The following is a 21664-nucleotide window of genomic DNA, read 5'->3' as shown; positions in this document are numbered from 1 at the left end:
GAGATGAGAGCGTGATGAAGGCTGCCAACTGAGGGTTGCAGAACACTCACCTTACCTGACCTTATGAGGTCATTCAACCACTCTTCGGCACTGGATCCAGGTCCTTGGCACCACACTCCTGCTGCTGACAGTCTCTGTGACTAGCAGCCACGCCAGCTTGGTGAGGCCGGTGGGCCTCCGAGAATCAGACATTTCTTCCTGCTCTCACTTCATCAACCATTACCCCCGGGGACCAAGGGGTCAGCCTTTCGACATTTCCATCCATTCTGCAGCTCTTTGCTCCTTCCCACAAGTACCCTCTATGCTGAAATCATTACTGCCATTGTGTATTCTGCCTCTAAATAGACATCTTTTATTATCTGGACAGGTGTGCCATATTGCCCACCCCCCCTGGGTGGTTGGGAAACCTGGTGGCGGGATGATATTTACACTGCTCTGGAAAAGAGCAATGACATTGCCCAAATTAGCTCTTTGGGTTCCCGACCAAAGAATGGTCTTGGTATTCCGGCAGGGGCTATAACCATAAGATTTTGCCTTAAGTGTCAAAACAATTAGCTTCTCACTTCTGGTCACAAAATAATTTAAGCCACGAACAGAACAATGAATAAAAAAATCAGTACCTGACTCTCTGGCTGATAACAGGAGTGACCACAAATGTTTTCATTTATTTTACATTGAACATAAACACACTGTTGACTCTTCTGATCCGCCTTTGAATCAATGACATCTACACACTGATGTGATGTTCTCCGCCAAATTTCATATCCCTGGTTGATGCCATTTGGTCGTCCAGGGGGTTTCCAATCAATTCTAAGAGACCTTGCGAAAGTACAAATAAAATAATGGAAAGATTTGTCATGATAGGGTAAGGAATGATAACATTTACATGGTTACAGAAAATCAGTTCTCACGTCCAAATAGTTATAAATTATTTAGAGGTGCATCTATTCGAAATCCAGAATTTCTTCCGAAGCAAAATGTGTGACATACAACTGAATGAGGCATATTAATTGTGGAAAATATTGTAAGCTATAGATAGTAAACAATGATGATTGACAATTTATTTGCAACAGACAATAATCATAAAGGATATTGATTTGAAGACCCAGTAAGTCTTAATTGGTTTTGTTAATAAAATATTTGAAAGATTTTTTTAAGCAGTTTGTTTTGGTGGTTTCAAGGTATAGCAGGATCATTAGTTAATAGCTATTCTACAACCTCATCATCAGTTTATTGTCAGTACCCATCATCAGTGTATAAATACAGAAAAGTAAACTCACATTTATAGATAAGGACACTTTTCATGACCAAGGGATATCCCAAAGCACTTCAGAGCCAATCATGTGCATTCTTTTCAGTTACTATTGTAATACAGCAAGGTTCCGCATACATAAATAAAATAAATAACCAGATAATCTGTATTTTTATTGAAGTTAGTTTAAGGATAAATATTAGTCAGGCTGCCCTGTTCTTATTTTCAAATAACGTCAAGGGATCTTCTAATTTGCCTGGGAAAGTAGACAGGGCATCTCATCCAAAGGATGGTACCTATGACTGATGTACTCCTTCTGGACTGCTTAGTACTCAAGTGGAGCTTAAACCCACAACTTTTATTTCAGAGGTGAGAGGGTTACCAACTGAGCCAGGGCTGAGGTGAGAGAGAGGTAGAAAAAAAACAGATCTCAGTGTGAAATGCTGGCAACCGGACGGCATTACTGGCATAAAACATGAAAAAATAGAAACTGTAACAGGGAAGAGAATTGTTGCTGATGGCTTTTCAAGGCTGTTAGATGTCCTTTTGCTTAAGTTATGGCTGAAACAGAGATCATAAACAGGAAAGTTGGCATTATACTGGTGCAGTGATGAGATTAAAGCCAGAAGTGTATTCAATTATTGCTGACTTCTGGTTGCATATGCAAAGAATTAGCTGAAGATTTGGGCCACAACAGTAAGGAAAAACTTTTGATTAATTAGAAATCATCAAAATAATCCTAAAACATGCAGCACAATGGAAAGTAGCTATCGATACAAACTCTATAACCCACAAGATCAAAGGGCAAGAGTGTTACATAATCACAATGCCACATGTGACTTATTTTTCAGTAAACCACTGCTGACAAGTCATTTATCCTATTTCTGCTATACTTTTTAGTAGAATGAGTAAATAATTCCAACAGTGGCTTTTGGGAGAAATAAACCACAACTTCATAGAATCTGCTTACGCCAGAATGGGGTTGTGTTCTCAAGTGATAATTGATTCCCAATATCGTTGAATCTGCACGGATGAGTTTTGCTTAACCAACGGATGGCCAAGATGCATTAAGGTTTTTGCATTGTATTCAAAAAAATACTTCCAATGTGTGTTCTTGATTATGATACTTTAAACATGTTGGCTGTTACGTATTGTAGAATAACGGATTATTCTAGAGTGACTGCAGCACAAAAAATTATCTGGAAAATGTCAAAATGTATTACACATATGCTGAGATTCTCAGGTAAATTGGGGTGAATTTAACATTTCTTTCATTTGGAGAAATATGAAATATGTCTTGCAGGTACATTTAAGCATGAGTCTAAAGATTATACAAATATTATAAAGAATAAAACAAGAAATTTAGTGGGATTTTAAGACAAGCTTTAATAAGGATAATCTGATTATCAGCATAATTTGATTTCCGAATTATCCAAATTATAAATTTAGATTGTATGGCTGTTCATTTATTTCATAGCAAAATATCTCCGGCTTTGAATAGCTGCAGCTTTTGACCAACCTTTCACTGTAACATCTCAGAAAGACCTGCTGTCCCTCTCATTTCAACTATCCACTTCACTCTGAGTGCAAATACTTACGCACGAGGCTCACATTGTACTGATCCTAATGAAGAATGGTGAGACCTCGGAAGGTGATGTCCTTCCTGAAACGGGTACTAACTGGAATAATTTGTCCCAGAATCAGGCAGCTGAAGGTGCCGCCCCTTCCAGCCTATCTCACAAATCCCAGTCGCTACGGCAGCCTATAAGAGGGAGCAAGCAGCTGCGCAACTTTCCTCATTGGGTTTGTAACTGCATGCCTTCAATATGACACAGCTTTCTTCAGGAGATCTATCACCAGCAACGGGTAGCATTCCCTGTGTCACCTCGAGGATCATACTGAAATGTCACTCTGCTGGTGTCCAGAGATTCATTGGGACATGACTCAATCCTCCATGTCACCTTCTTCTCAGTCACATTGACACCTGGTACTCCCAGTTGGGGATGCAGGCCTGCATTTATCATCACCTTTCCACGGACCTCCTGAGGATGATGATGTTCTAACAGTTGCCTGCCAAACATTACAATGCTTCTTGAGCACAGGGAGTCTGCCACCATGGCTGTTCCTGGTAAACTGCCTACAGGCTGAGACATCATGAAGCCCTCAAAGTTACTTGATAATAAAGATTACATGTCAGCCTCACTACATTCTTACTCCTACGCAATTGCTTCTCGTGGTATTGTATTAAGCTACCATATAAGCTTCCAGAGTTTGCTCAGAGACTCCATTGAGTGAAATATATATCTCTATTTGCAATTAGTATCACTGACCTCAGCACATCTTTAGGTGAGAGGACACAGTACTGCATCCTTACATTGTGAACAGAGCCTTGTGGCCACTAAACAGACAATGGAAAAATAATACTCTTGAGGAAGTAAGTATGAGTGCCAGGACCATAATGTAGCTGAGAGGAACATAGCTTCAGAACATTGAAATGGCAAAGTGCTCACATTTATTGATGAGCTTATCACGTGTGCAGTCGGAAAGTCAGAAATATGCTTAGCACACAGGAGCACACACAAGCTCTGAGGAGGAACCTATAGCATGAACACTCTGCCAGATTACAAAGAGGACATGGAATTCCAGGATAGTATTTCTTTCAACATAGAGCCCGATTTTACCATCAAGTTGCGTCCATTTTTGGGCACGAAAACTTGGTAAAGTTGGGCGTGAGGTGAATAGCGTGATCCGTGCCCACTTCTGCGCCGGTTCCCCCTTTACCAAGGGATGAAAATGGCCGCTGTAGGGACTGCACCCATTTGCATGCATTCAAATTGACTTAATGGGCTACACGCCCAAACTTACTGGCACTTCCCCCTTTACCATCGTGTTTGCCCATCTGGATTCAGCACAAAACAGACATGGTCCGCAAAGGTCAGATTCAGGCCCTCCAGCTTCTGAGGAGGTAAATTTCGAGCTTCAGGCAACTCATTGCTTCAGATCTGTGTGGGAGGGTTGGGGGAGGGGGGATGGGAGGTGGGTCAGATGTCTCTGAATGTCACATCGGTTGGGGGGGGGGGCGGAGGAAGGTGGGTCAGATGGTTCTGTGCGTCAGATCGGGGGCGGGGGAGGGAGGTGGGTCAGAAAGCTCTGTCCGTCAGATCGGTGGGGGGGAGGGAGGTGGGTCAGATGGCTCTGTGCATCAGATCGGTGAGGGGGAGGGAGGTGGGTCAGATGGCTCTGTGTGTCAGATCGGTTTGGGGGGTGGGGGGCGAGGGAGGTGGGTCAGATGGCTCTGTGAGTCAGATCGGGGCGGGGAGGGAGGTGGGTCAGATGACTCTCTGCGTCAGATCGGTGGGGCGGGGAGGGAGGTGGGTCAGATGGCTGTGTGTCAGATCGGTGGGGGAGGACAGGGGGTTCTGCTGCCACTCTGTCTCTGCTCAGTGAGGGGGAAGGGGGGTTCCGCTGCCACTCTATGTGTGATCAGTAGGGGGGGGGGTCCGCTGCCACTCTGTGTGTGATTGGTGGGGGGGAAGGGGGGGTGTCCACTGCCATTCTGCATGTGATTGGTGGGGGGGGGGGGGGGTGGAGAGCGGCAGGGGGCCACAATTGGTCTGGATAGTTGGCGGGGGGGGGGGGGGGATAAGGGGGTCAGTAATGTTGTGTGTGTGGAGCAATGTCTGTGGGGGCCGGGGTAGGCATTATCTGACCCGGGAGCGATGTGGCAGGGGAGCGTTTTCTATCTTTTTTTTCTGTGCATGCGCAGTTGGAGGCGCTGATCGGAGCTGCAGGATTTTGGGTACGTTAAGCCCCGCCCACAGGCTTCTGCAGCGTGATTCAGAATCACTGCTATTTTTTCAGGCAGAGTGCGTATGGGGGTGCCTGAGAACGGGTCTAAAAGCTGGATCTGAAACACTCCCAGTTTCAAGTCTGCTCAGCACTTAGTATGAAAATGGTAAAACAGGGTCCATAGAGTCACTGAGAAAGGTCCTTCAGCCCATCGAGTCTGCACCAGTCAAAGACAAACCACCCAACTATTCTAATCTCATTTTCTAGCACTTGGCCCATAGTCTTGTATGCCTTGGCATCACAAGTGCACATCTATTACTTCTTAAATGTTATGAGGATCTCTGCCTCCACCACCCTTTCAGGTAATGAATTCCAGACTTCCACCACCCTCGGGGGGGAGGAAATGTTTTTCCTCACATCCCCTCTAAACCTCCTGCCACTTACCTTAAATCTATGCCCCCTGGTCATTGATCCTTCCACCAAAAGGAAAAGTTTCTTCCTGTCTACTCTATCTATGCCCCTCATAATTTTATCCATCTCAATCATGTCCCCCCTCAGTCTCCTCTGCTCCAAGGGAAAAAAAACCCAGTCTATCTAATCTCTCTTCATAACTAAAACTCTCCAGCCCAGGCAACATCCTGGTAAATCTCCTTTGCACATGATGCTATTACATCCCTCCCATAATGTGGATTCTACAACTGCACACAATAGCCAATGTTCTTAAATTCTATGCCATGGCTAATAAACTATGACAACTATACCATATGCCTTCTTAACCACTTCATCCACCTGCTCTGTTACCTTAAGGGACCCCTGTACATGCACATCAAGGTCCCTCTGGTCCTTGGTACTTCCCAAGGTTCTACCGTTCATCATATATTCCCTTGCCTTGTTTGTCCTGCCCAAGTGCATCACCTCACACTCATCCAGATTGAATTCCATTTGCCACTGATCAGCTCATCTGACCAGCCTGTCTATATCCCCCTGTAATCTAAGGCTATACTCCTCACTATTTACCACCCTGCCAATTTTCTTGTATCATCCATTGACTTGCTGATCAACCCTCCTACATTTAAGTCTAAATCATTTACATCAACCACAAACAGCAAGGGCCCCAACACTGATCCTTGTAGGACGCCACTGGACACAATCTTCCAGTCTGAAAAAACTGGACTATCAACCTCTGCTTCCTGCCACTCGGCCAATTCTGAATCCAATTTGTCAAATTTCCTTGGATCTGCTGGCTCTTATCAGTCTATATGAGATCTTGTCAAAAGCCTTGCTGAAGTCCAAGAAACTAGAACTAAGGGGCATGGCCTCAAAATAAGGGGGAGCAGATTTAGGACTGAGTTGAGGAGGAACTTCTTCACACAAAGAGTTGTGAATCTGTGGAATTCCCCACCCAGTGAAGCAGTTGAGGCTACCTCATTAAATGTTTTTAAGGCAAGGATAAATGTTTGAACTGTAAAGGAATTAAGGGTTATGACGAGCGGATGGGTAAGTGGAGCTGAGTCCACGAAAAGACCAGCCATGATCTTATTGAATGGCAGAGCAGGCTCGAGGGGCCCGATGGCCTACTCTGCTCCTAGTTCTTATTTCCTTATGTTCAAAGACTACGCTAAATGCATTGCCATTATCTACACGCCTGGTCACCTCTTCCAAAAGTTCAATCAAGTTGGTCAGACATTACTTCCCCTTAACAACACCATGCTGACTATTCTTGATCAATTCCTGCCTCTCCAAATGCAGACTAATTCTCAGAATTGCTTCCAATAGTTTCCCCACCACTGAAGTTGGACTGATTGGCCTGTAGTTTTCTGGTTTATCCCATTCTCACTTCTTGAATAATGATATCATATTGGCTGTCCTCCAGTCTCCAGGCACTTTTCCTGTAGCCAGAGAGGAATTTAAAATTATTGTCAGCACCCCTGCTAGTGGGACCAGAGAATCTCCCCATTTTCTTTACAAGTATATTGGATCACAAACTTCATTGACTTTAAACAAAAAATTGCTGGTCCCTTACCAGAACATACCAAAAACTTGGGATCTGGTCAAGTATCCTAACACTGTGGTGAGGTGAGTTCGAAGAGAGTGGAAGGTTCACTAACCTTGGCAGTGTGGATCAAACCATTCATCCATTTCCTGCACTGCAGGGTGATCTTCCTTTGCACCCCTCTGGCACTGGCCACCATGGTGACCTCCTTCTAGGCCAGTGTGGTGAGTCAGTTGGGCCTCCTCTTCCCATCTCTGGGAAAAAGGATGTCCCTCCTGTCCTTCGTGGCCTGGTGGAGAATCTCCAGGGAGGCATTGCAGAAGCGTGCTTGAGGCCTAACGAAGGCCATTGTGGTGCCCTGAAGTTCTGGCATGCTGAATCACTGGCTGTCTGGATGCCTATTAAATATGGTGCTGGGATAAAACAGTGGGCCTTCAGCGTGGACTTCATGCCATGAGAGACATCGTGAACCATGCGTATGTATAATTAAGTAGGCAAGGATTGCGCAACTGTGTGTAACGGCTAACCTTGTTCATTGATGGGAAATACTAGGGTTCCCACCTCTACCGTGGAATATATGGCAGCAGGATGAAATTCCAGTCTATGTGTTTGTAAAACCCGATTTTACTCCAGTCCACCTTTCTGTGACTGGAATAACTAAGCCACCTTTACCCAACATCTCTGCCAAACAGATTTTGCTTTGATTACTTTATGATGATCCAGCACATACTTTTTAATTTGGATATTTCTAATGAATCAATTTTCACTAGCACTAACAGTTCAACTATCAAACCACTGCTTAATTACATTATTTTATGTTGAATCAATTTTCCACTGAATCATTCGTCAAAATTAAATAATTTTCATATTCATTGCAAGACTAGTTAAACTGATCAGCAAAGGCATATTTCAGTCAAAATTGTAGCCATGAGAAGAGTTTTATACTCAGTCACTGTACCCAAAGTCCAGAATTAATGAATTAGCTATTGATTAAATTCCACTCTAACAAATCTACCATGGCAAATAAATGAACTACTCAGGGCACATGTAGGCCATGGTCAGATATGTCAGGGCAATTGATCAATCTTTAATGGTCTATTAGGAAACTTTAGGAACTGATAATAATATGACAATTCCAAAAAGCTAAAAAAAGACTATGTTCCAAACATGAAATGATGCTCCAGATTTTGAGGGGTTGGGGGCTACGATAACGAACTTTTAATGTTTGCTGCCGTTACCCCATTGGATTTGACCACAGCTTCAAGATTTAGCCCCAGTGTAGATGAACACCGAAATCCTGGAATTACAGTGTATCTTTCACTGTGCCATCATAGGCTACGCTGTGTGAGCAATGCCACCCATCGCCCCACCCACCGTACCCCCCCTACCCCCACTCCACCCAACACTCCATAGCTGGAACACAGAGGAAAACATTTCGTGAGAATGTGCTTGTGTGCGCGCTAATACCGCTGTTAGAAACCCGATACAAAGTTAAGCCTGGCTCAATGTGGTGTAACTGAAATTATGTGTAATAACTACTGCTAAAAAGCCAATCTGACCCTGAAAGAATAGTTTTACATTTGTGGAATATTGATAAATGACTCGGTTTTGATTAATTACTCAATATTTTAAATAGATTGTTAAAATCATTTTTTTTTAGCTTGTTCATAATATTTCAACTTCTACCTTAACCTCACGTATGCATCTCAGTATTTATTTTGCTGTCTGCAAACATTTAAGAAGGGATTTGCTTATTAGCGCTCTTTATTTCCTGGTAGGCAGTGTGTGTGTGTGCGTGTGCATATTTGTGTGTGTGTACTTGCATGCCTGAGTGTGTTCTGTGTGTGTGTGTCCGTCCATGCATATGTTTGTGTATGTGTGTGTGTGAATATTTGTGTTGTGTGTGCGTGTGTCCATGCATGTGTGCGCATGCATGTTGTGTGTATGTGCGGGCACATGTGTGTGTGTGTGCGGGCACATGTGTGTGTGTGTGAGCGTTTTGTGTGTGTGAGTACACGCGTGTATGTGGGTGTGTATGTCCATGCATGTGAGTGTGTGTGTGCATTTTGTGGTGTGAGTACATGCGTGGGTGTGTATGTCTGTGCATGCGTGTGAGTGTTGTGTGTGTGTGTGTGCATGTTGCGTATATGCGCGCGCGCGTGTGTGGGTGTGAATTCGCTGCTGTGAAGCATGATGACATTATGCAGTTAGAAGCTGGGAATAAACAAAGCTTCTTGCAGTTGCTTGTCAAATGAATTAAAGATCTTGTTCCAATCTCAAAGAAAGTGAGGCTATCTTTGAGGTTGGCAACGAGTGCTCCAACTTCACCACAGACTGCAAAATCCAGGCCACTTCATTGGCAAAAACGAAGTCCTATTTTTTCTCTCCAATTTTTTGTGAGCTTTGTTCTACTCATCATGTGTTCCTCGGGCTTCCTCTTATCAAGTACCATTCTAGGCAGACAACTTGCTCAAGGGCCTCGTTACAAACTTCACATATGGCTCTGATGTCCTTTTGAGTACAATGGCGCCGGCCAATCAGTAGTGCAAATAACTCATGTTCAGCAGGGTGTTTGCACTTCTATCATACAACATACAATCTTTCTGAAGGTAGACAGAAACACTTTAGTACAACAAGGCCAAATACAAGTTATTATCCTACGTCATCTTACAGGTGGCGAGCAAATGTAGATATTGACTGGAATTTTATTGTCCCGCCCACCACGGGAATCGGAGCGGGCGAGGGGCAGACCATGGAAAGGCTCGTTGACCTCGGGATTTTACGGTTTCGGGACGAGCGAGGCCTTAAAATCCCTCCGATCGTTGTAATCAAATTACACCTCAATTTGAGAAAATAAATCCAAGGCTAAATACATTTGAGAATTGATCAAGATGGAACTTGGTCACATTCATTATTCTGTGTGTTCACTTACAATCTGCAGAATAAGAAAAATCATCTTTATTAGTGACTGTGTATGATGTTTTTTCCAATCAATCTTCTGATCTTGATTGGTTCTGGCGTTGAAAAGAGCCAGTTTCTCCTGACCAGGCCTAGCTTCCTTCATAGACTGGCTGGCTGAATTCCTACTGTCTGACCCGTTGCCTCTTTCTATGTTCTCAGAAAGTGGAAGGTGGCATTTTTCATTAAAAGGCTTTTGAATAAAACTGGCTACTTCCCTTCCTCCTTTGTGGTCTGGGTTTACGGAAACCATCGCATGCTAATCCCACAAATGAATAGTTATGGTCATGGGAAGGTGGGATCCCCTGGTCCTGCCAAAGACAATGGCGTTTTCCATGGCTCACCAGTCACAGCACTGGGGAATCCACGTGCCAATGGCGGGCTGCCTCCACCACCAGGAAACCTGCCAGGAAGGGGGAACGGGGTTGTGGGCTGGAAGATCCTGGTCACTGTTTCCATTTGAAATAGACAATGGACTAAATTTACATAAATTAGGCCCTGCCAAAAGGGCAGGACTATTTGCAGGTCAGGAATCTGAATGATGAAGAAGCAGGCTTTACCAAAGCTCTTTCCCAGAGCCAAAGCATTATCATCCTACTTAAAGGTTTCCAACCAATCAGAGGGGAATGTATGGGTTAATGGATCCATTTTGTAGGTGCCTGTTCAAGAGACCATGACATGGGTTACACTGGCTCAGCAACACTTGTACTCTAGAGGCTGCAGGAACCACAGGAGCGGAGAGCAGACCTGCACAGACCTGGAGGCCCTCGCTCTTCTTGGAGGACCTGCTGCAGGATCGGGGGCCTTGCAGTGCGGTTAGCTCACCCAAGGACAGGAGGAAGAGGCCGTCTTCTACAAACAAGCAGGAGTGGATGTAAGTGGCTGGGGAAATGAACGGTAAGAATGTGGTCCCTCCAACTGGGAGACAGTGAACCAGGAGGATCTAGGACATCAGAAGGATGAGAAAGGTGAGTCACACAGCACTTTCAGATGCCATGCACCATACTCTGGCTTTCACAGCGTTCTCTTGCACAGTGTTTCTCAGATCTACACGCCTTACAGCTCTACTTGTTCCTCTTTCTCCAGGCAACTCGCATCTCTATCCGAACAACATACACTCGCCCTCAGCCTATTGCCCTCTCATATCCTTGCCTCAAAATCACCCTTCACAAATGGTGCATTTCCCTCCTCTCCATAAAAGCCAGTATGAGAAACATCTCTCTGCTTTCTTCCCTTGCAGGAGAACGGAGCACACAGCTTGGCATGAGACAAGCCCCACGCCCACCTGCCCGATGGAGAGCGATCTAGCAGAGGAGGAGGAAGCTGGTACTGATGCTTATGTTGCTCCTGCTGGTGCTAGTGATGACAGTGGTGGTGTTACTTCTGTTCTTGCTTCCCACTAACGGTTCAAGATGCAGCTACTCCCAAGCCTCAGAGACAGCCTTCCAGAAATTTGGAAATCACTTGCCAAATAGTGATTGTACTCCCTCAATGAAGAGGTGCTGTGAACAGCAATCTCTCACTTGACCTTGGCTGCAGCCCTTCATTTTCAATGAACAAAGCCTGCCCAGTCTGGTCAGTTTCACTGGGTAAGTTCTCCCCACTCTGCATTCGCCTTGTTATCTCTGGCAAGTTACTGATGGGTTGTGAAACAGGTGCACAGGCTGGGAAACCCAGAATTGATGGTTTAAAAATTCTTAATTAGCATCATATGTTACTGACTTGATTTCTTAGCTGACAGATTCAATGAGGTTCTCCATTCACCTCAATCTCACCGCGTAGAAGCCACAAAAAGGGAGGCATAATATAACATCAATTTCAAGCAATAACTCCATGCATGTGCACAAATGTGCTTCCAAACATGACAGGGAACATTTCTCCCAGTGAGTCATAGAATCCCTATAGTATAGAAGGAGGCCATTCAGCCCATCGTGTCTGTATCGACCACAATCCCACCCAGACCCTATCCCCATAACCCCACACATTTACCCTGCTAATCCCTTGACAGTAGGGTCAATCTACCATGGCCAATCAACCTAACCCGCACATCTTTGTAGTGTGGGAGGAAACCGGAGCACCCAAAGGAAACCCACGCAGACACGGGGAGAATATGCAAACTCCACACAGACAGTGACCCAAGGCCAGAATTGAACCCGGGTCCCTGGCGCTGTGAGGCAGCAGTGCTAACCACTGTGCCACTGTGCCACCCTGTCATGTTAAGAATTGGGGAAAATTAAGATTAAGAAAACAAAGTCAAAGCAGGGAGTTGATTAGAGGCAGACAGCTGGAGAAATGATGAGATGCAAATTAGCCTATCAGTGGAAAACGAGTATTTTACATATGTGACTAGAGAAAACAATGGGGCTATGAAAGTGGTAACTTCAAAGTGGAGAGATAAGGAAAGTGATACGGACCTGCCAAAAGCCAATTCCACAGGGCGATAAAATCAAAGGGACCAAAATAGTATAACTTTAGAGAAACCAGTGAGGGGAACATGAAGAAAAGGGAGAGAGACAGCTACCATCAGAGCTGCAGCAAGTTACAGTTTCCCGAGAGAAGCAGCCATTTTCCACATTCACTGAACCAGAAGACTATTTTCCAGAGATGGCCACCTTAACTTGCTTGTGGCAATTATTTGATGGATTTAAGTTACAGAGTTACTTAATGTTGGATGTTGTTTAGGAAAAGGCATGTCTCAGAGTTCAGGTAAAACTTAGGGGGTTTTGGGGTAGTTTCATGTAAAAATAAGTGTGCATAGCAACCAGTTTCCTTAAGTGTTGTACAGTATTATAGTCCCTCTTGTCATGTGTGTTTTTGTTTTTCTCTTTTAAATTAATAAGTATTCTGTATTAATTGTTCGCACAATGACTGAACTGTTTCCTCACAGGGCTATACATTGTTCCTCACAGGATACCAAAGAAAACCACATAGACCACTATGAACCAGTTTTCCAAGTTACCCTCTGCGTTTTGGGATACCCTCATATTTAACATCCGTGTGGTTCGTAACAGTCACAATATTATACAAATTGGCTTGTTTAGTTTTAGAACAGTAGGCTGTGGCTGATTTAAAAATACACAGATTTACTTTGGTATAAACACTTTGCAATGTCCAGCTCTTGCCCCATACACATTTATATATATTTGTTAGTCCTCCATGACTTCCTTTGTCCATTTGCTCAGCAGCAAAATACCACCCATTTACAAAGAGCTTTCAGTACAGTTCAGGGGCAAAGTAGAAACTCAAGGTGCACTGTCCTTCCTTGAATTTACACTCATTGGGCGGGATTCTTTGGCCACGCTCGCCTCAAAACCAGAGAATCCTGCCCGAAGCCAATGGACCTTTGCATGGTCTGCCCCCTGCCCGCTACAATTCCCGTGGCAGGCAGGACGGGAGAATTCAAGTCATTGAGAATGGTTATAATTGCACATAGTTTGGTAAATCAAAAAATCAGATGCCCTTTCATATTGGGAAACAATTCTTAGTCTCACCAACATTTACAGGTGCACCATAGAAAGCATTCTTTCTGGTTGTATCACAGCTTGGTATGGCTCCTGCTCTGCCCAAGACCGCAAGAAACTACAAAAGGAAACCCAGTCCATCATGCAAACCAGCCTCCCATCCATTGACTCTGTCTACACTTCCCACTGCCTCAGCAAAGCAGCCAGCATAATTAAGGACTCCACGCACCCGGGACATTCTCTCTTCCACCTTCTTCCGTCAGGAAAAAGATACAAAACTCTGAGGTCATGTACCAACCAACTCAAGAACAGCTTCTTCCCTGCTGCCATCAGACTTTTGAATGGACCTATCTTGCATTAAGTTGATCTTTCTCTACACCCTACCTATGACTGTAACACTACATTCTGCACTCTCTCATTTCCTTCTCTATGAATGGTATGCTTTGTCTGTATAGCGCGCGAGAAACAATACTTTTCACTGTATGTTAATACATGTGACAATAATAAATCAAATCAAATCAAAGTCTCTTTAAGTTCCATTGTGCAGTTTAATAATAAATGCTTGTAAAGAGATCAGAAGTATCTTTCTTCGATCAGTCTTCCCGATACTGACTGGCTCTGGCATCAAGAGGCATGACTTCTCCTCACTAAGCTAAGATTAAGTCATAAATAGATCAGGAAGTAATTACAATATTAGTAAACAAATGAGAAGAAAGTAGTTAAGAATGAAGTGTGTGTGTCCATTTCCAACTATCAACCTGCCTAGTTTAGGCAAATTTACCTAAAGTTGAAATTCACCTACCCAATGACATGATTGATTGTGGGGAATGAAATTGTCAAACAAAATAGTCAAAGCTCCAGCCCTTTAAATGCTAATAAGATTATAGTGGCTCTCGTGGCATTGTGAGATCAAATAATGCAGCTAGGTTGTTTCAAATCTAATTTTTGATCTGTTAAGTATTACAGTATTAATGTGGTTATTTTAAAATTGTAGTTTAGATAAGAAAAAGCTGATAAAAATGGATATTTTTAAAGAGATTGTTTTATTCTGAAGGAACAAAAATGTATTTAATGTTCCTACTAGTATCTGTTCTATGTCTGTTTAATTGGCAAGAATAAAGAAGTTTGCTCAGTATCTAGTCTTCATTGTATAAAAAGTGTCTATAATATTAAACATTTGCAACCAAACTTAAAATGTTCTGCTGTACCGCTCTTAATATAGTGTAATTTGAAAAAGGTAACATCTGAAATTGTATTTTATTGTAAATTATTGATTAACATCCATAATTAACAGACTTGCGGTTTAATGGAAAGACAGTGAGTGTATTTAAAGTTTAATGGAGATAAAGTGAAGTCTATCCTCCTAACTTAATCTGCACTTTGTCATTTGTTATCTTTAGAATGGGATAAGACTGAACATGTTCAGATTGAATTGCCAAAGCCAATTGTTTTGTCAGAGGGAGCGAGAGAGAGAATGAACAGACATGTCTGAGCAAAGGTCAGGAACTCAGTGGAGAGTGAAGGTTGGTGTAAGTCTGATGCACACTCTTGTGAATGGTATGAGAATGGCTTTTGGTAGAAGGCCGGAAGGAAGGGAATGGGGCATGGCTTGTGAGGCCCAACAAGTTGAGTTACTGCAAAGTTGGAGACAAGGAAACAATAAAACGGACTAACAATCTGTTCATGCAACTTAAGGCTTTGCCAATACTTCAATCAGACTCTGACCAGACGTTTTATTATTCTTTCAAGCACCCATATTTATTTTTATCAAAGCTGTTTTGAAACTAAAGTTATTTTTGTTCCCATCTTGTGTGAAAGGTGATATTTTGTTAATACTAATTTAATTGGTTAATACAGTGCACTAGTGAGACAGAGATCACAATGTGATATTCTACAAGGGTCGCACAATGGCATAAAGAATAAGTTGAACAAAAATAATAGCGCCACTTGTGAAAATTATCGTTAAATCACGCAGTGACCGTTCTAACTCAGCATTCTAAGGGTGAATTTTAACTACTTCCATTTGGTCGAAACTGAGTGGAATAGAAGTTAAAATGATAAACTTATACTTATATATGATAAACTTAGGACTGAGTTGAGGAGGAACTTCTTCACACAAAGGGTTGTGAATCTGTGGAATTCCCTGCCCAATGAAGCAGTTGAGGCTACCTCATTGAATGTTTTTAAGGCAAGGATAGATACATTTTTGAACAGTAAAGGAATTAAGGGTTACAGTGAGCGGCCGGGTAAGTGGAGCTGAGTCCACAAAAAGATCAGCATTGATCTCATTGAATGGCGGAGCAGGCTCGAGAGGCCAAATGGCCTACTCCTCCTCCTAGTTCTTATGTTCTTATGTTCTTATACCAACTCATAACCATTTTAATGCTATTATTTCCTGGCCCAATAGAGGAACCCACTCAAGTGTAATGAATATAAGTAAATCAAAGTCTAATGATGCACCCTGGACCATAGAAGCTTTTTTAAGAGCTTACTGGTTGTGTGCTATGGATGCTTTGATTAGCTAAATGTGGTAGGCAATAGAAACATAGGAAATAGGAGCAGGAGTAGGCCATTTGGCCCTTTGAGCCTGCTCCACCATTCATTATGATCATGGTTGATCATCTAACTCAGTAACCTGTTCCGGCTTTCTCCCCATATCCTTTTATGCCTTTAGCCCAAGAGCTATATCTAACTCCTTCTTGAAAACACACAATGTTTTGGCCTCAACTGCTTTCTGTGGTAGAGAATTCCACAGGCTATACCCTCCCTGGGTGAAGAAATTTCTCTTCATCTCAGTCCTAAATGGTTCCTCCTGTATCCTTAGACTGTGACCCCTGGTTTTGGATTGCTCTGCCTTCCTGCATCTAGCTTGTCTAGTCCTGTTAGAATTTCATAGGTTTCTATGAGATCCCCCCTCATTCTTCCAAACTCCGGCAAATGTAGCCCTAACCGACTCAGTATCTCCTCAGACATCAGTCCTGTCATCCCAGGAATAAGTCTGGTAAACCTTCACTGCACTCTCTACATAGCAATAATATCCTTCTTCAGATAAGGAGACCAAAACTGCACACAATATTCCCGGTGAAGTCTTAGGAGGTCCTGCATAACTGCAGCAAGACTTCCCTGCTCCTGCACTCTAATCCTCTTGCTATGCAGGCCAACATGCAATTTGCCTTGTTCACTGCCTGCTGCACCTACATGCTTACATTTAGCAACTTGTGTACAAAAACACCCAGGTCTCATTGCACATTCTCCTCTCCCAAGTTGGAATTTTACCAGTCCATTCACCATGGGAATCGGAGCAGGCGAGGGACAGACAATGGAAAGGTTCATTGACCTTGAACAGGATTTTACGGTTTTGGGATGAGCAAGACGGTAAAATCCCACCCTCTATAGCCATTGAGATAATAATCTGCCTTCATGTTTGTGCTACCAAAGCGGATAACCTCACATTTATCCACGTTATACTGCATCTGCCATGCATTTTTCCACACAATCAACTTATCAATAAAGGATAGGCTCTGACAGGGTAGTGTGAAAATGATTCTTGTGGGGCCAGGAGAATCAGTTGTAATGCTACCGTACTGGGCGGCACGGTAGCACAGTGGTTAGCACTGCTGCTTCACAGCTCCAGGGACCTGGGTTCGATTCCCAGCTTGGGTCACTGTCTGTGTGGAGTTTGCACATTCTCCTCGTGTCTGCGTGGGTTTTCTCCGGGTGCTCCGGTTTCCTCCCACAGTCCAGAGATGTGCTGGTTAGGTTGATTGGCCATGCTAAAAATTGCCCCTTAGTGTCCTGAGATGCATAGGTTAGAGGGGTTAGCAGGTAAATATGTAGGGATATGGGGGAAGGGCCTGGGTAGGATTGTGGTCAGTGCAGACTCGATGGGCCAAATGGCCTCTTTCTGCACTGTAGGGTTTCTATGATTCTATGAAATGTTGACACACACCCCCCCTCCGCGCCCCCCCCCCCCCACACCACCCCCCCACCCCCCTCCACCCCCCAAAGTCTCTGGGCCACCAAGGGTTCACAGAATGAACCAGGTTGCTGCCTGTGTCTGCCTTTGGAGGACAGCTTGACATACCCATGTCATTGCGCCCAACCATTAAAATGGTCCGGACCTTGGACATCACCTCCCCTGCCTGCAAGTTACAATGGCTAACTATCCAGGAGGTTTTTCAAATGTTTTTCATGGAATTTGAGTGTTGCCGGAAAGGTCAGCATTTGTTACCCATCCCCAGCTGCCCTTGAGCAGGTGGTGGTGAGCCGCCTTTTTGAAACGTTGCAGTGCATCTGACATAACACTAGTATCTACAATAACTTGCATTGCTTTTAATATAGTAAGATGTCCCATCGCACTTACAGGGACAAATGAACTGTATCAAAGACAAATAAAGTAAATAGAAAGAGAATGTCAGATCAGGACTGGTAAATACTGCCGGGCTCTTCTCTAATTTTTGAATCTGGTGTGTTTATTTTCTTACTGTCATGACAAAACACTGTTGAAGCATTTTCTAAAAAGCGTGGCAACCTCTGAGTTTAGAACACACATTATTGTGTTAGTCCCTTTCCATTTTTACACAACCTGTCATTTGGGACTCCATGCCCCCACATTTGGTAACAGCAGAAACAGCTGGGGAGCCAATGTTTCACCAAAAGTAACTCTTCAAATGCAGACAATAAAAATAGAACAAAACTTCCTCCTATTTATAAATCAAACAAAAGGTTTAATAAAGAAACATCATTACTCCAAACTTGGGGCCTCGCCCTGGGCCAATCCAATCTCCACACAATTCTACAGGTTCTTATTTATAGTGAATCAGCTGGTCAGCTGACTATTACAACATTCTGTTATGGGTTCCATGGTTTACTGGGTCAGCTGACCCTTACACCTTGTTACCATTGGTCACATTACATTCAGTACAAAGTTGTCACCGGTTACATTCTGACAGCCAACACTTCATTTTCTGTTTAAAAATTCTGTAATTAAAATTTAAGTTTTTGCTAAATCAATTATTTTTTAGAATACAAGAGGTGTTACTTACCTTGAGTTGATAACATGTATATTTGGTGGAGCTATATCATCTGGTTTATCCTCTGGAGTGGTGACATCGGTACAGTTGCTTCTGGTGCAGGCATGCACTGTGCAAACCTCAACCTTGTGTAAAAAAGATCACAAAAAATACATTACCTTTTCAAAAGTTCCAGAATAAAATTTAAATGCATTTGCATTAAATCAAACTAAACAGGCATGCATCTTATTCTCACTTTCAGAAGCAAGTGGAAAATGTGCGAATTATACATTCCTACAGTTGATATATAACTGGGGAAATTCATATATGTCTTTTTCTTTCTACTTTCTTTGAGTCATGGATGATTCATGATTAAACATGAAAAACTGCCTTTTCAAGAAAATAAATGACTGGGAAATATAAAATAGTACGTAACAGATAGCAGTCATTCATAATAATCACCAGAGTTTTATATCCGTCGGTGATTTGTAGATTTCCTCTGCTATTATTCATTTGGGATTGCTCACTGCTGCATAGTTCAACACCTGCAACTTCAGCCAGAAAGCTGGGGCCGCTCTCTCTCTACTGGTTACCGACTGCTCTGCTGATGCCACAGATGCTACTTTATAATTGGCTGATGAGATGTGGAATTTTACACAGCTAGATAGATTCAGTCTTTTCCCTGAACTGCAATATATTTAAAGGCATGGGGATGTAATGTGACCAAAGGGTGCGATGGCGAAACAGCGAGGAAAAGTGTTGATAGACCCAAGTTCAAAATTTAACATGGATGTCCAGTATTCTTCTGTTCTCTGAACAATGCCATGGGATATTTTATATCCATTTGAACATGTAGGATTCAGACTATACACCAGGATGGCACGGTGGCACAGTGGTTAACCCTGCCGCCTCACAGCGCCAGGGACCCAGGTTCAATTCCGACCTCAAGTGTCTGTGTGGAGTTTGCATGTTCTCCTCGTGTCTGCGGGGGTTTCCTCCGGGAGCTCCGGTTTCCTCCCACACTCCAAATTTGTGCACATTAGGTTGATTGGCCATGCTAAATTGACCCTCAGTGTCAGGGGGATTAGCAGGGTAAATCTGTAGGGTTACTGGGATAGCTCCTGGGTAGGATTGTTGTCAGTGCAGGCTTGATTGGTCAAATGGCCTCCTTCTGCACTATAGGGATTCTATGATTTCCCACTACTACACTGAAGTGTCAGCCACAAGTCTATGTTCAAATGCTGAAGTATGGATTAGAACCCCCAGAATGGTCACTCAGAAATAAGTGTGTTACCAACTGAGCCAGTCTCAAGGGACATTCTTATGCTTGGATAATAAACTGGGGAGAAAAATGAAATGAGTACTTATTTATTAACATCAAAAAACACCTCATTCTCTAAATGTGGCTATTTGGTATTTGTGACTTTAATTGGATTGTGTTTCTGAATTTTTTCAGAGTATAGAAAGCAAAGAATTTGTGCCAGGAATAATTATTCTTCATTATTTGTACCGGAATTGATGGCCATTGATTCAAGTGTTTGAACTGAACACGACAAGTTCAATAAAGTGAGACAAGTTGAACTATTTACTTGGTATGTTACACTTCTGTAAGGAGAGATATATATAAGATTCCAAAAGCAATATAATGAAAAACAGTAACAAAAATAAGTACTGACAAATGAAAATCTAGTTATCCTACTCAGAGGATATATGCTTAGGATTATCTAGTTGACCTATAGAGAAAGTTCTGCTTATCCTGATGGCTCCTCTTTGCTTTCTTTTCAAGGAAAATTAAATCCATTATAGGGCCACTGACCTACTGGCAAGCATCTTGAAGTCTTAAATATTTCCAGGTAATCCACTAGACCACTTTACAACTTTTGTGAAACCATGGGTGGTATTTTCCGTCCTCCGTGCCCCACCCCCACCCCCATTGCGTGTTTCACAGTGGCATAAGTGGTCTGCCATTGGCCAATGGCAGGACCTGATGGTCTCGCTGTTGTCAATGGGATTTCCCATTGTTTGCACCCCCTGCTGCCCATGGTGAGGAGGGGGGCAGAGTCAAACTGACATCAGATTCCTACCTGGTGGTAGTCTAACTTTGCCTGTCCAAATTTGACAATGATGACTTTACATTAGAGTTACACTACATAATGAAAATTGACCCAAAATTAAAAGTGCTTTATATCAAAGCAAAATGCACGGGTTTAACTGGCACAGAAACATAGAAACCCTGCAGTGCAGAAGGAAGCCATTCAGCCCATCAAGTCTGCACTGACAACAATCCCACCCAGGCCCTATCCCCATAATGCTACATATTTACCCCTGCTAATCCCTCTAACCTACACATCCCGGGGCATTAAGGGTACAATATACAAAAATAGAAGGAAATAGCTGGGAAACACAGAATTACATGATAACTAACTATATAATGCAAAATGAACAGTTCACTCCTCACCTGCATCTCATACACAGTAAATGGAAGGAGGTCTGTCAATATATAAGACCCAGGTAAATTCGTGCCTGTATTATGTTGCTTTTTATTCACGTAAATAGAATATTCAATGACAAGACCATTTGGTTTTGATGGTGATGTCCAGATGACACGAACAGCTGTACTATTGATCACATTGACCTCTGGAGGTAGCATGCCTTCAGGCTCTATAAGTGGAGAGGAAAAACAGTCTAAATTCCAGCTGTCACCAAAACCAGTTGGTTAATGAAACATGCATGAGCATTTAAACTTAAAAACGGTTCAATGCAAATCCGGTTATTTTACTGAAATATATATGAAACCAACAAGAGGAGGCTCAAGTCAAAGACAGAGAAGGCACACCGGTAACCTAAATTAATGACGTCAATCTCAATAAGACAAAATTACTCTGAGGGATATATTTATCAACTAAATCTGATCAATTTCATGTATGTTCAATATTGAATTTCTAGCAGTTCTTAGTGATTTCATTTTGAAATCCTTTAATTGGATTCATTTTTCATTAAAACTATATGTTTTTGCTGTCATAGTGGATCAGGAATCAGTGTATAGAGAAGGCATTATGTATTTTAAGGAAAATCTGTGCTCGGCTAATCGGCAGGTTTTTATTGGTGATGGTTGTTCTGTACCCACGAAAGCCAAACTCAATTGAGCAGCTAAGCTTAATATTGTGAACTTCCTGATGCATATGTAAGTATTTATTCC

The 21664-nt window shown here is 42.8% G+C and overlaps 1 protein-coding gene across 1 annotated transcript in view; it reads right to left on the bottom strand.

Annotated features, from left to right (window-relative positions):
- Positions 1–21664, bottom strand: part of ush2a (Usher syndrome 2A (autosomal recessive, mild)) — a 916330-nt gene that overhangs the window by 218903 nt on the left and 675763 nt on the right. The window contains exons 46-48 of the mRNA XM_078230465.1: positions 20924–21126; positions 18499–18611; positions 621–819 (exon numbers count right to left, since the gene is read on the bottom strand). Of these exons, the coding sequence (XP_078086591.1) occupies positions 621–819; positions 18499–18611; positions 20924–21126 (515 nt within the window). The remainder of the gene's footprint in view (positions 1–620; positions 820–18498; positions 18612–20923; positions 21127–21664) is intronic.

Source organism: Mustelus asterias, chromosome 15 (genome assembly GCF_964213995.1).
Source record: "Mustelus asterias chromosome 15, sMusAst1.hap1.1, whole genome shotgun sequence".
Lineage (NCBI taxonomy): Eukaryota > Metazoa > Chordata > Chondrichthyes > Carcharhiniformes > Triakidae > Mustelus > Mustelus asterias.
This window is presented reverse-complemented; position numbering and strand designations above follow the sequence as displayed.